The 15,005-nt window shown below is 42.3% G+C and overlaps 1 protein-coding gene across 1 annotated transcript in view; it reads left to right on the top strand.

The window, feature by feature from the left end:
* Window positions 1–2,166: 2,166 nt before the first annotated feature.
* ADCY1 (adenylate cyclase 1) overlaps window positions 2,167–15,005 on the top strand; it is a 154,249-nt gene continuing 141,410 nt past the window's right edge. Inside the window, exon 1 of the mRNA XM_075142917.1 lies at window positions 2,167–2,835. Coding sequence (XP_074999018.1) covers window positions 2,167–2,835 — 669 coding nt within the window. The remainder of the gene's footprint in view (window positions 2,836–15,005) is intronic.

Here is a 15,005-nt window from a genome sequence, read left to right as displayed (position 1 = left end):
CTGTAAAACAAAGGAAGCCTTTTTTTGTTAGATTTAATTTCACTTCAGCTAAACATCTCTTCCTGTTTCCAGCACTAGGGCCAGCAAATCCAACCCTTTTACTTTCTTCCTGAAGGAAGTTACAGAAATCTAAATATCAGCTATTTTTACAGTTCTGCAGTGTTTGAGGGTCTAAGTCATAGTCTATGAAACCACCATGAGTGGCATCACATGAACACAGAGTAAGTAACAATCACTGTCTCAAGGGTGAAATATTTTGAATCTGTAACCCACAAACTCCAGCAATGTTGATTCATTCCCTTTTCCTAATGAGGTCTGTACAGGTTCAAAAGAATGGCTGCATACTGAGTCTGGAGGGCTAAGACTAACATAAAATACTAAAATATTAATGTAAAAAACTGTGTTGCTTTAGATCATATATCAGAGATTTTTTTTAAAGCTACTTTACTATCTAGAAGTGAAGTACCAACATCATTCACAGCTGCAACAAATCTTAAAGAATCCCTGCCTGCTGTTGATCTTAAGGTTCTTGAGCCCAAACCCGGATCCAGAATCTGACATCACTGACACAAAAATCAGCAATTAGATCTTCAACATACCCATGATAGTAGGATTCTGCTTTGGTTCTGGAAAGTATTCCTGCACTACCTTTGAAAAGCCAAATGTTCGTAATCTATTAAAGCCTTCTATTTTGACATTTTCCTAGCCATGTTTCTTACAAATGCTTGATCCAAAGCCAAAGGAAACACTGGAGTTCTTTCTCTAGGCTTTGGTGAGTTTGGAATCAGTCTCATAATCCCAAAATTAGATGAAATAGTTACAGAACAGAATATTGTATTGTATCCTTTGGTGGCAACTTGCTAATAGTGGTGTGTGGTACCAGCATTATAGTCAGAACTGGAAGGTTTTTTCCAAAAACAACACACAGACTCCCAACTCAAGTTTTTGATGAGGCACCGAGTGCAATTTTGTGTGGGATGATAATTAACTCCTGTCACAAGAGTGGCCCTCCACAGCCACTGACTGATTGTACTCGCAGACAGACAGAAGTGCACACAGAAACGTTTTCTTGAAAATTTTCTCATTCACTGCACTTTTGCCAACTGCTTCAGAGTCTAGGAGGCAAAACGAGTACAATCAGCATGTCTATTCAGACAGATAAGACTTTATTTCTCAAAGGAAGCAGGGTTCACCTATATGTATAAATGTATATATATTTATATATATTTACATATGTATGTATATTTACATGTATTTCTATGTCTTTATATATAGATTTTGTATATTTATGTATATTTAAACAGCTGTGAAGGCGGGCTGGCAGCACAAGGCTGTCAGAGGGCAGCCGCAGCCCGAAGGCGTGCGCAGCCGGGAAGGCGGAGGGCCCCGGGCGCCCTGCCCGGGACGTGTCCGGCTTCCCAAGCGGGCGGCGCGCAGGCGCCTCTCCCACCCCAGCCCCGGTGAGATGCTCTCGGACTTGTGGAGGGGATCGCCCTGCCTTCCCCTGCCTCCCGCTTTCTCTCCGGCCCCTCTGCCCCACTTTTCCCCCTCTTAGCCCAGTCCCCTGGCCGGGTTTCTTTTTTTATTTTTCCTCCTTGTCGTTGTTTATTGGTTTTTTTTTTTAAATGTTGCCCACTCCCCGGGAGCCCGTTTGCCACCGCTCTCCGTAGCTCCTGCTCCTCCAAATAGCGGTATCTGAAGGGAGACCCGCCTGTTGATTATCCCCCATTCCCCTTCTCTCCGCTTCCACCCACCCTCTGCCCTCACCCCTCCCTCCGCTTGATTTCAAACCTTTGGATGGTGTTTTGGTGTCATTAGGAGATTAACATCCCTGGAGCACCAGGGGAGGAGAAGGAGGAGGAGGGTGGAGGGGAGAGAGAGACAGCAGGCAGGAAGGTTGGCATATTAACACGAGTGAGGCTCTCCTCCCGCCGTCCCAGCCATCCCCGGCTCCTTGGTGGCAGCGGAGGGGGGCGTTTGCCAGCGCCGCGGGTTGCGGCCGGCGGCTGGCGGGCTGCGCCCGGTGCCCGCGTCCGCGGAGCTGCGGCGGCTGCTGGCGGGCGTGCGGCCGCGGCTCCTGCTCGCAGCCCCCCTCTCTTTTATGAGCAGCGAGGCGGAGGAGCGGCAGCGGGGGACACCAGGAGGAGCATTTCTTCCCCGGGGTTTATGAATGGCACTGACATGGAGGAAATACCGTTTCAGAAAGTCAAGACCAAGAGGAAGAAGTGCTGCCACTGCTGCTGCTCCCCGCCGGCTGCCGCGGCGGCGGGAGCGGGAGCCGGGCTGGGGGACCCCCCTCCCTTGCTGCTGCTGGATGCCATCGCCTGCGAGGACGAGTTTGACTGCAAGGAGCTGGAGGCTCTCTTCCAGAGCTACAACCTGAAGCTGGAGCAGACGTCCACCCTCAAGGCGCTGGCCGTCCTCATCGTGCTCACCGCCAGCCTGGCCCTGATGGAGCTGCTCTCCGGCCCCAGCCTGACCATCTCCAAAGGCTCGCACCCGGTGCACTGCATCATCTTCCTCTCCCTCTTCATCGTCACCAATGTCAAGTACCTGCAGGTCACCCAGCTGCAGCAGATCGTCAAGCTCACCTTGCTCTTCAGCTTCACCTTCTCCTTCCTCTGCTGCCCCTTCTCGCTCGGCGCTTACGGCATGGAGCCCCCCAGCGCCCCCGAGCAGGGCATGTGGCAGCTCATGCTGGTCACCTTCGTCTCCTACTCGCTGCTGCCCGTCCGGACCCTGCTGGCCATTGTCTTCGGGCTGGTGGTGTCCGTCTCCCACCTCATCGTCACCGCCACCTCTGTCAGTGCCAAGCGGCAGCGGCTCTGGAGGACGGTGAGAGAGGGCCGGGCCGGGCCGGGCACTGCAGCACTGCACAGCCGCGGGGTGCGTGCCCGGCGGGCGGTGGGGAAGCGCGGAGAGGCGCGGAGCGGCGCGGAGCGCGCCCCGGGGAGCGGCGGAGGCTGCATGCCGCCCCCCGCGCGGCCAGGCGGTGACTGGGGAGTGCCCGGTGTGTCCCCAGCGGGGAAGGGGCGAGCACGCACCTGTGCTTCGGGCGGTGTCTGTAGTTCCCGAAAGTTTCCGGGAGGCAGAGGGGGGATAGAGCGGCTCCTGGGAGACGGGACCTCTCGGCTTTGTCTCTCGAAGGAGAACCGGGGAGAGGGTAGGGGAGCCAGCACTACCGCTTCCACGCTGGGGCAGGTTCAGGGGCACCGCATGCACAACCGGTGCAAATCCAATGCGTATAAATAACACCGCTTGACTCAGTTACAAACTTGGCATAGACAATAAGCTGCCTGTGCTAGTAACACTTCGAGTTGATTCGTATCCTCGCTGTCTCTCTCAGCTGTGGACCCTTCGTGCCCACAGCCCATCTCAGGCGGGCTCCGCAGAAACGATCTGAAATAGGTGGGACACTCAAAGGGGGAAACCCACCTCGCTGTTCTCGCAGGGAGCAAGGCATTGCCCCTCCAGTTTTCCCGGGGCAGCTGCTGCCCCCTCTCCACAGACGTTACCTGCTATGTCAATGAACTTCCTAGAGGTTCCCTTTCCCCTCTGAATTAATTCAGCAAAACCTCCCTCTGCAGCAAGCATCTTTGGAAACGTGCTGCTGCACTCTCCCCCCTCCCCCGAGTAGCTATTTATAGCCCTGCAGGGTTTTCTCCGGCTCCCGTGGCCTGATGGGCCGCACTGGCAGGGGGAGGAGGATGAGGAGATGCGCGTGTGGGAAACGCTGGGGCTGGGAGTCGGGGTTTGCTGCTTAAGGCTCCGTTCTGTGGTGCCTCTGAAACACTGGGAAAGAGAAATTGAAAAAATTTTGTGTCCTCCCTCGTATTGCATTGATTATGTCTGCCCGCAGAGGAAGCACACGGGTTCCGGGGTCTAGATTGGTGTTAAACAACAATTTAATGCATAATTGAAGCACTTAGTACATTACTTCTGCTGAATCCTGGTATTATTCTCCATGGCTGTGTAAGGCTGTGTTGTGGTGCTAGGACACACACAATTGGCATGGGCATAAACACTGCCGTAAGCAGAATTGTACACCTTTGTGCCCAGAACTGTGAATTCCTTCCTCCTTACATGCTCGCACAGACACACACAACCCAGCATCACATACATGCACATAATGGAGATACACAGGGACAATCAAAAGACTGGGCTTACTGAGACAAACAGGATTATTCATGGCTTCACGCTGCTGAGATGGTGGACAAAATAAATTGTATATTTTGAAGGGGAAGAGGGAGATAAGCTGAGCTTTATGATTTACCCAGATAATCTGATGGTCTATTTTTAAATGCGTGATTTAGAGTTTCCATGAGAGGGAGAGCTGATGAAATGCAGGAGCACTGAGAAGAGCCTTCCTTAAAAGCATCCAAAAGGATGCTAAAACACTAGAATATTTCTCTTTGAGTAGGGCTGAAGATAGCTATTTTTACTGGAGTACCAATTAGTCCTTATCCTTATTAGTCCAGGCTATCCTGGCTGCCCTGACACAGAGGCAGATTTTCCTTGATGCCAAGTTGCAGCTCAGTGTGGCACCTGCTGTTCTAGACGAACAACATAAAGAAGCTGACAATAACGTCTGCTCACTGAATTATCCAACCAATTGAATATGAAACATTTTGAGGAGAGGAAATCTGCTAACTTACTTTTTTCACATGAGTTTAACTCAGTTATTCAACAGGCAAGAAGCTGGCTTAAAAATACATAGAAATAGTTGACTGATGTAACACATATATGTTTCTTCTTCATCACCCTCTCCCCCCCACCAAAGTAATTTCAGTAATTTTTATGCAGTCCCCAGAGCAGTATGCTTTGCTGATAACAGGAGGCAGAAACCAGCTCGGAGTCAAGCAAAATAACCAGTTGGTGAACTTGTGTCGCACAGAAATGCACATTGATTTGTCGCATATTTGCAAGCAAAAAGTCTTCTGATTTGAAGACTATCTCTGTGTATGGGAGAGACTCTACCCTTATGAAGAAGTTGTTTTTTCTTTTCCAAAGAACAATTTCACAATGGTTGGAAATTTGTGTAGAGGCTGCATCATCTGAGTTTTATTTGCCTGGCCTGAAAGTAGCCCAAAAGTAGCTCAGCCTTTTTTGTAAAGGCTAGAATGGATGCCAACTAACAAGTCCGGATCTGCTTCCCAGCCACTGGATTTTATCATGACTGTAGACACAGCGTGCAGTCAGTCTGTCAGGGAGGCTGGACTGCTCTATGCAGAGTTGCAACAGCATGGATGTCTCTGTTCTTTCTCCCAACCCCTTGCCCCTTAACCCCAAGCAAACGGATTAATTTAAATCTTTAAATAGAAATCTGCTGTATCCAGAAATGCAGAAGCACCTGCACCAACCACTGAGGCCAGTGTTGTGTTAAAGAAGCCTTTGATTTTTCAGTGATTCAAGGAGGGAACTAATTTTTTTTTTGTTTAGCCTGAGCTTTAAGAGAGCACAGATCTAGTAACTTCCATTGAAGTTAAACTGGCAAGTTAAGTTGTCAGCAAGACCAAGCACTTCAGATTGTTTCAAGTTTAACCCACTAAAAAACAGGCATACCCAAGTTAAGGGGTTTGTTCTGAAGTAGGCTTTTGGATGTACATCTTCTATTCCATGCTGTCTGAGGAATCACCATATGCAAATGAATGCAAATCTTTGAATGCCAAAAGCCTCACTGACTTCAATAGTGCTGAATCAGACCCTGAGCGGGTCCCATGGTGTGCTTGAAGTTTACATTCATATAAATGTACAAGCACTTCAGCATATTAAAATCAATAGATCAGCTCATTGTAGGAGAAGTTTGTTATGAGGTCTACACAGTAAAGCACATTTAATTTGCAAGTGATAGTTTTCTGACAGCACAGTGTTGTCCGTGGGTGGTCTGTGGAGATCACAGGCTCATTTCTTCTAGTTCTCTCCACCATTAGATGTCATGTATTGTCATGTCATGTCATGTCATGCCATGTCATGTCATGTCAGAGTTGAGACACAGGTATGTGTAAAAGCAAGAGGAGAAGAGGAATGCAAGTGCAGGGAGGCAAAGAGAGCCAGGGGAGTAATGTGGCAGAACTTGAGCTTCATCTTTCCACTCAGTAGCTGGTTTTTCATCAAATGAAAGATTCCAATCTGCTAATCTGTCCTGCTTATTTCTTAAGAGAAATGTAGTAATAGATAAAATATATATATATGAAGTGAAATATTAAAAATATGCAAAGTACTTGTGGGCAACCTTGACCCCATTTGGAATAAGTTCATGGCAAAAGGCATGCTGACTTCACAGCTGGTTTTGCATGTCTTATTTGACACTGTTGATAAAGGTGTAAATAGTGTATATAAGCAATAGCATATTGGTCATGTTAGTCAGACTCTTTCACTTCCTTTGGGGTCATGGAACACAATGTTTATGTTGTATAATGTGACAAGGTATGCACAGGCAGCTGAACCCACAAAGGAAGTTTTAACAGCTTGGACTCTGATCTTCCCCCCCGCCCCCCATCTTCCAGATGTATGTTAGGTGCTTCAGAGCAGTTACAGAAATACAGAACCCTGCCCCAAGGAGCTTAGTCTAATTTTTGTTGTGATGCAGTGAGTGGATGCTAGAGATATTAAGGCCAGATGGGGTGAGGAAGGCAAAGGCTGCTCAGAAATTACTCAGTGATAGCATGTGCACAGTTTCATGACTTACGGTTAAATAACTTCTTTTGTCCCTCTAAATATATTTGTCCCCTTGTTTTATTAAAAAATGTATGCTTATTTCCAGAAAAATCAAAAGCAAATCATACACCAACAAAGTGCCCTCACACATCACAGAAATATTTGTGAAAGAGTAAATCTTTTGTGAAAACCAAAGTTCCAACATGAATAACAAAGAGCAGAAGGAAGAAAGGTGCTATCATAAATTAGTGAAAAAAAAAAATTTTTTTTTCAGCAGTGTGGTGAAATAAACATTGAAGTATTTTTCTGACTGTATTTAAAACTGGTTTTATGCATGTATTTATTTGTTTGTATGATTAGCACTTTTATTGATTCAGTAAGTACCAAAATTGTAGTGGGGAATGGGTAGTCTATGAAAAGGGTAACATGGAGAAACTGGTAACAGTTATTTAAAATAATATATTTAATACTTACATTTTTATTTTATCCTAACTCTTTGCAGGTTAGTGTGATAGTAGTCTGGAATATCACAAGGAATTATCATTATCATGCCAAAGTTAATCTTATTTCTGCTAGTGTTTAAAATGTAATTAATGAACACATCACTGACAGAACTGTTAATCTCCACACCTTTGTCTCTCACACAGAAGGTAGAGTCTAGCAGCCTAATAAAAAGGGTTGCAAATCAAAGACAGCTCAGCTCCATTGTCGTTATTATTCGGTGCAAAGCTCAGGTTTTCTCCTTCATGCATATAAAGTACTGCTGAGGGACTGTACTAGTTCATTCTCTGTGGTGCTTTTCAAATATTAGTATCAAGAATATCTCTAGTATTGCAAACATATCTATGCACTAATAATCTGTTTGAATTCACCGTTTTCCTCTCTTTCCAAAGATTGGGACCGCTGTTCTTGGAGATTCTCAGTATCTGTGTGTAACTCTCAACTTTAAGTTGACATTTAGTCCATGTTAAAAGAATGGTAAAACTTTTTTTTCCCCTAGTTAAAGTGGGATTTTAATCTTCATTTGTGGCATGGGGATTGCCAGGTATTGACCACAGTCCTTTTACCTAGGGGCTGAATATAGGATTTTCTATAGAATGTAGAGCTCAGTGTCTTTTTCCACATAGAGATTACTATGCTCTTGGCTTCCTGAGTCTGCAGACTGTGGACACTGCTACTCTTCATGAGTTTCCAAACAATAAAAGCATGCTGACGGTTCTGCACACTTGAGAAACAAGAAGCCTTTGGGAAACTGGCAAGAATCATACAGACTTGGAGAAATAGTAAATAACAAATAATTTATCTGATAAGTTTAGTTGTTTTTCTCCTACTTAACAGCCTGGGGAGAATGCAGCTTCCCTCCAATGAATGTCACCATATTCACAATTTTATAAGAATTTTTTTTTTTGGTAGCAGTTCTTTGCAATGATTTGTCATATGATCTTTGTATGGACACCTGTGGCTAGTGTATTACTGTTTGCATTGCAATAACAATACATGATGGACCAGATGCCAGTTAATTACTCCGGTGAATAAATACATGCCAAAAGGACAGACTTTCTCCCTGACTCCACCTCTTCCTCTCCCATTCTGTACTTTTCATTTGGAAAAAACTTCCCATGCAAATGTACGTTGAATTTGCTAATGGTAAGCTCTGACTGACTTGTCAAACATCTTAACATATCTTAGTCTTGTTATGCTCAAAATCTTGTTTAGGGACAAAGAGGAAATGCATCTTAAATAAAGCTAGGAATTTATTTTTTTTAGTATAATTGACATCTTAACCAGCTAATCAAAGAATCATTAATAGGCTAGATCCCATTATTACTGAAGAAAAAGAGGGCTTCTATGCAGAAAAAGTTTTAATAATAATAAAGCAGCTAACACTGTTATACACTCACTTAGTTTCTACCCTCTTTCCTTGATGTTATGCTTACCCTGCCCCTGCTTCTCCAAGTCCTAAGGTTGGTGGCTTCATTCTGCTGGTGGTGTTACCTGTGTTGGCAGCACCTGGAGTCCTTCACTGGAAGGAAGGGGATGTTCATGTTAATCGTTTCTTCTTCTTTGCTCTAGGGTCCACTTGGGGACATTTTTATAAGTTTGCTAACATGCATTTCTCTTTCTTTATTGGTCTACAGCTCCATGTTTCATCCAAATTTACTATATATGGTTCTTTTTATGTATGTTAGATACTTATTCTTTGTTTTCTTTGTTACACCTAAACCCGGATCTTCAGATCTGCATTTCTTTAACTGACCATTGGTGAGGTTTTTTTTATAACTATGGGTGTTGTCTTCAGTACCAAGCCTATGCCCCATCTTTTGTAATCCCATGCCTGTACTCCTTTACACCATCTCCTGTGTCTCCACTTCTCAAGACCTGTGCTATGTTTCCATAGGCCTATATGTCTGCATACTACATCATTATGTTATAGTTATAAAACTGTTGTGCTAGCGTACAAAGATAAGCTATGTACAAATTAGCTACAGACACCTGGTTAATTAGAAAAAAATGCTGTTATGTCTAAACCAGGTAAAAAAAAGTGTAGCCTGAGAAGCTGAACTTTTAGCCCAGAGCAAGCTTGACATGCCTCAGTCCAGAGGTCTTGCAAAATCAGCACAAAGCTTATGGCTTTCTATATAACAATGGCAATACAGTAATATTGGTGGCAATACAGTATTACAGGGCTATATGGTTGCAGTCCTTGTTAATATGTGTGTGGTTTAGACTGTCTCCATGTGTCTTATTATTGCTTTCATTTTAATGCTAATAAAGTGGGCCAAATAGTGGCTTCATTTCAAAATGGTAAAATTTTATTGTCTAGACCCTGATTAATAGTAAAACGTTGCACGTAATGTTAGGGATTGTATTTAATTTACATACTTACTGTGTGAAAAAGCAGTTTTCATATGTGTTTGTGCAGCTCCGAGCTCAGGGGCTCCCAATTTGTGTTTAAAGATCTTTGAGGCTTCTATGGGATAAGTTATTGAGGGTTTCTCTTCCTTCCTTCCCTCCTTCCTTCCCTCCTTCCTTCCTTCCCTCCTTCATTCCCTTCTTCCTTCCTTCCTTCCTTCCTTCCTTCCTTCCTTCCTTCCTTCCTTCCTTCCTTCCTTCCTTCCTTCCTTTTCTGAACATGTAATTTTGGATGTATTCAGTGCTAAACTCGTATGAGAACATTTTGAGAATAAGGAATAGTTGTCCTTGATGTCATCTGCAATTTCTTCTTCTGGATTCAAACTTCTAATTTTTTTTCCCCATCTTGTTTTCCCCAGTTATTATTATAGTGCAGTGTCTTGCTGGACAGAATCAGAGTACTCCAAAATCTAGCTAGTGCAGGTTTCAATTTCTTTTCATCTGCTTTAAACACAGCCCTGAATGTCTGCATGTCTATATTAGATGGTCCTTACTAACTAGAGCAGAAGTTTTCTTTCTAGCTTTTTCTTATCTCATTCTGTCAGTTTAGATGCATTGCGTTCTTACATGCTAAATTCTGCTGTTGCCATTTCAGAAAATATCAGCTAGCATAAAATAATGTTTTCTGTCTATCACAGTTAGTTATTGTCTTGTACTTTCTTAGATTCAAAAGGCCATGTACTTCTGTCTTTCCTACAAGAATAAAGTAGTACAAAACAACTAAATGCAGATGGCATGTATGGAAAGAGGGAGATGAGCCAGAACACCATCATTCCTTGTTGCTTGTAAGCTCTTGGTTGGGCCAATATGGAATAATTGTTAGGGTCTTTTATGAGTGTGGCAAAGGGATGGCATGGTTTCATGCAGGTTTCATGTTCTGATTAATTCATAATACGTTATAGGAAAATTTCATCTAGGACTTAAAATGTTTGTGGTTTACAGCTCTTGAACATTGCTGACAGGAAGAAGTCAGGCAGTATTAACTCCTGCAAGACCCTTGCTGTTGGGAAGGGGAGGAAACAGTGCAAGCAGAAGAGGCTGGTTCAAGCTTTGGGGCTGAGCTCTGTCTTTGGCTTGCTATGATGGATGGGTCTGAGAGACCATCAAAGACTATAATGTAACCCATATATTTTGTTTCAAAATTTCTGAAGTATGTGATTTCCTTTCCTACTTTCTTCCTCTGGGAAACTTTTCATGGAAGAAATTGGCTTTGCGTCAAATTTTTAAGATACATACCTGGAGGAATTTGAGGAAACAACATAGTTACTACTCTGTCCACCTGTTTGTTCTGTATTTAGAATAACCAAAGACAATAGCATAACCTTTCATTTACTGAAATGTAGTCTGGGCAAAGCACTTCCCTTCAATGCAGGTTAATAGATAAATTTTAATTCATGTAAATGTACAATAAATATAATAGAGGAATATTTATTCTGTATGAACTTTCCACATGAGCTGATTCCTGAAAGAAAAAAATTCACCAAACACATTACATATACAGAAAAGCTGTTTTCTCCAGCAGGATTTGAAATAGTGAAAAATCCCAGAAATGTGGATCTAGTGTGGCTCTAAGGCAGGCAATAAAGTGCAAAAAATCTGTAAGAAATATAGATATTTCTTTAGTTGTGGTTCAGGAATAACAGAAGTCCTTTGTCATGCAGAGATGCATGTTGCAAGAAATCAGCTAAGTGTGACTAATATGAAAAACGTTATAGAACAATATTCCACTATAACACCACTTTTCAGACGTTCGCTCTAGAGCAAGGTGTTCATTATTGGATTCAGTAACAAGTGGTTGTGCATCCCCCTATACAACTTTATAGAGGTAAACATAATTAACTGTTCTTTACAGTGGTTAGCACATAAAATTAAGGGGTGCTTATAGCCAACCTGACGGTTTTTCTTTCTGCATAGGTTGCTCATTCATATGCTACAATAGCAGAGAAATATTTTTCAATTTCCTTAAATATGCTTATGATTCTCTCTTAGAAGATGAAAGTAATTATCCACCCACACAAAATTAGGAAATGATATAACACTAATAAACACAGTTGTAAAAGAGATTTACATAAAATATATCCTTAATTTGAAGTATCAACAGCCTGAAAAAAAATATTGTGCTTGAGCAGAACTTGTGAAATTTGTTCATATGAAGTTGAGAATAGGTCTATGCCTTCTAAGTAAAGAATGTCTGTCTTTCTGTACAGAGTTTGAGTTAATCTGTATAAAACACAATGTGGCAAAATGAGATAAATTGATCAATGTTCATCCAAAGGTGAAGGATATAGGCCTGAGCCTCATTTCACTTTTAAACACCAAAAAACATCTCACAGGGCTTTGGGGAGATTTATATGATGTGCCAAAAATTCTTCTTGCCTATAATAATTTAATCCCAGAATGATTTAACTAAAAGGGCACACCATTTGATGTGAACAATATAGGAAGTCAAGATCTGTTTGTTTACCTCATGACATGAAAGTAGTAATGGCAGTGGAAAGGAACCTCTCCTTATGGGCAAACAGGTCCGTAAGAGAGAGAAGCTATATCAGGATCAAATTCTCACTGTTGCAGGTTGTCTCTGGAGTCTGCTCTGCAGACTCCTGGTCACTGCTGTCATGGCTGTCAAAGATTTGGATGCTACTCCTCACCTGGGATTATGGGTCACAGAACTTAGATTCTATGCTCTGGAAACGGAGGATGACCCCTCACGGATGTCCTGTGTGATTCCTGGTACTGGACTCTGCAACTGTTGTGCTGATCCATGCTGGTTTAACGCAAATCGGCTGTAGCGGGGCTGTGGGAGTTGAAGAAGCCTACTTTTAAGTCCGTGATTGGATTAGCCATGATAAGTGCTCTATCTGTCATTCATCTATGTTTTGAAATACAAGGAATATTGGTGCTTTTCAAAACAGAGAAACAAACTGAGCGTTATCTCCATGTTCAGTACGTGAGTTTCCTCTTCCCACCCCCAGTTATGTAAACGACAGTGGTGAATGATAGCTGCTTGAGTTCCCGCAGATGGAAAGTTTACATTAGCTTACTTGGCCTTCTCTGTGCAGCCCTCTCTCTATTTTAGGCAGCAGTAGATTGAGGAGATATTCCAGCCGAGTTAATTTGCCTCATCTGTTAGGCAAAATAAACTGCTTTATCAATAGTCCATTTCTTCTTGCTTACACTGTTAAAAAGATTAGTCTGCTTTTTCCCTTTGAAGAGACCACAGCCTGAAGAGGGGATTCCTATTCTAAACTGCACTTCACAATATCGGTTAATGTTAACACAATGGCTGAAACGGCTTTGGTAGGAGGGTAATGTGCTTTTCTAACTCAGAGTGCATGCTCTTCTTATAACAGCTTCTGGAATATCCTTCACTGAAAAGGATGATGATGTTTAAGAGGAGAGAGTGAGCTTCATTTGCTGGGTTGTTAATCAGTTCCATTGCTATTGCTAAATTCAAAATCTAGAAGAGGGTGATTGATAAAATTGTTTGGCATGGCTTTTTTATCTCAGCAGCATTATTTCTAAGCCTTATTTGATGTCTGACAGAAACATTAAGGGAATTATGAATGAGTTCCTGAATAGCCGCTGACTATTTAGTGCAAATCTTATGTGTAGTTAATATATTTATTTGGTGGGCAACATATAGGCTAAGCTATAAGATTTTCTTATAAGATTGCCTATGGGCAAGGGATATGAAAAATGCACCTTTCTTACTCTTGGGTCTTAGGAGAATATGCTGAAAAATGTTAAAGTTGGTATTTACAGTTGATATTTTACAGTTAGGATGAACAGAAGTACTGACATGGGCAATGACCACTTGCAAAGCTATGAATTATTCTCTATCCTTAACCGATATTTTTGTAGCATTGCTGGTTTATCATCAGAGGAACTAATAATTTTAAAAAATGTTTTGCTTTCTTGCTTTTTTTCTTTTTCTGCTGCTGCTTTTGTGGAACCAGTCCCTGTCAGTTTTGTGCTGACTACTGCAGTTCTTGGTGTGGTGACCACTACTGAACTTCCCCCAAAAGAGAACATCAACCAGATACAAAAGAGGGAACATTCTCCTGGGGTAGGGATGACTGCAGAAAGGAGGTTGATCTTTCCTAATTTCCCGAAGGATGCACAACATTCAGTCCCAGGACTTCATCTGTCTTGGCAGTTAGTGAGTCTACACTCATGAACCTTAGTCTCAAATCTCTACGGTATCATTTACAAAAGCCCCATTTCTTCAGCACGATCGTATACTGAAGAACTGAGCTTGGCTACTGATCATAATGATTTTTCCTTCTCTTGGGTAAAAGATATAATATCTAAACTAGGGAGAAATTGTCTTTTTTACTAAATGTCTTACATGCCCCTGAAGTTGTCTTTTGAAGTTTACTTAGAGTTGCTGGTCCTCTGTAAAGGTAAGGATTTGACACTTATATAATCCAATACCTAACATTCTCAAAGAAATTCTCTTCACAGGGAGATATCAGGTGGTATCTTGGTTTCTTTTCCCTTGTGTATGATAGTTGCTGACATTCCACTCATAAAAAAAGACTGAAAAATCGAAGACTTACAATTACTTTGTACAAGACAGTTGAAAAGCTTTTTCTGAAGTTGTAATTAAAAAAAAAAAAAGTAATCCTAAAGCTGATACATAATGCACTGCTGAGTTACAGTAATCTTACTGTGCACAGTCCTAAATGTAGATGGTTTTACTCGATGTTACAAACCTTGGAAAATATATATATATATATATTTTTCCTTATTGCAACTAAGGGGTTCAAGAGTGGAGCTGTATCAGGGAAAGGTCTTTTTTTCTTTAGAGTCAGAGCTGAAATTTAGGTTGCCAAAGTTCAAGTTTCTATACTATCTAAAGATATTTTGATGACCTACCAAAATGTGTAAGAAAGACTGATGCTGATAGTCCAGTTTCTGAGATGCAAATGTGAGTTTTTTATATAGCATCACTGTTGGTAACTCAGCAAGCCCAGCAAACTTAAAGTTGTTTTCTTAGTCTGTGGGCAAACACGAGTGCTGTTTTGCTAAGATTGCTTATGAGGTAATACGTGTGTCTTACATGGAATTGTAATGAAAGTTCACAGAGCCTCTGCATCGGTGGTATTAATATGTATAAGAACAGAATGTGAGGCAAACATCTTTCCAGGGCATTACAGAGTCTGCTGCTGTGTTTGACTTTTAACATGTTGGGTAAATACTATGATTCTTCCTGTGGCAAAAGTTACATTGACCCTAAATCAGTCCCAAGGGAGAACCGAGGGTTTTGACTTGTCAGCAAATGATGGTGGTGCAACGTGTAAGTAGACATTGGCTACAGCATGAGCTCATTCTGTGGCACACTGCAATGAATGCAAAGTGTTTTGAGGGTGTGGGTTTTTTCCTTTAAGGAACCCTTAAGTCATCTGGAAACTACCGGGTACAGTAGTTCAAAA

The sequence above is a fragment of the Calonectris borealis genome, chromosome 2, assembly GCF_964195595.1.
Source record: "Calonectris borealis chromosome 2, bCalBor7.hap1.2, whole genome shotgun sequence".
Lineage (NCBI taxonomy): Eukaryota > Metazoa > Chordata > Aves > Procellariiformes > Procellariidae > Calonectris > Calonectris borealis.
Note: the sequence above shows the minus strand (reverse complement) of the source record. Positions and strands in the feature narration are given on the sequence as shown.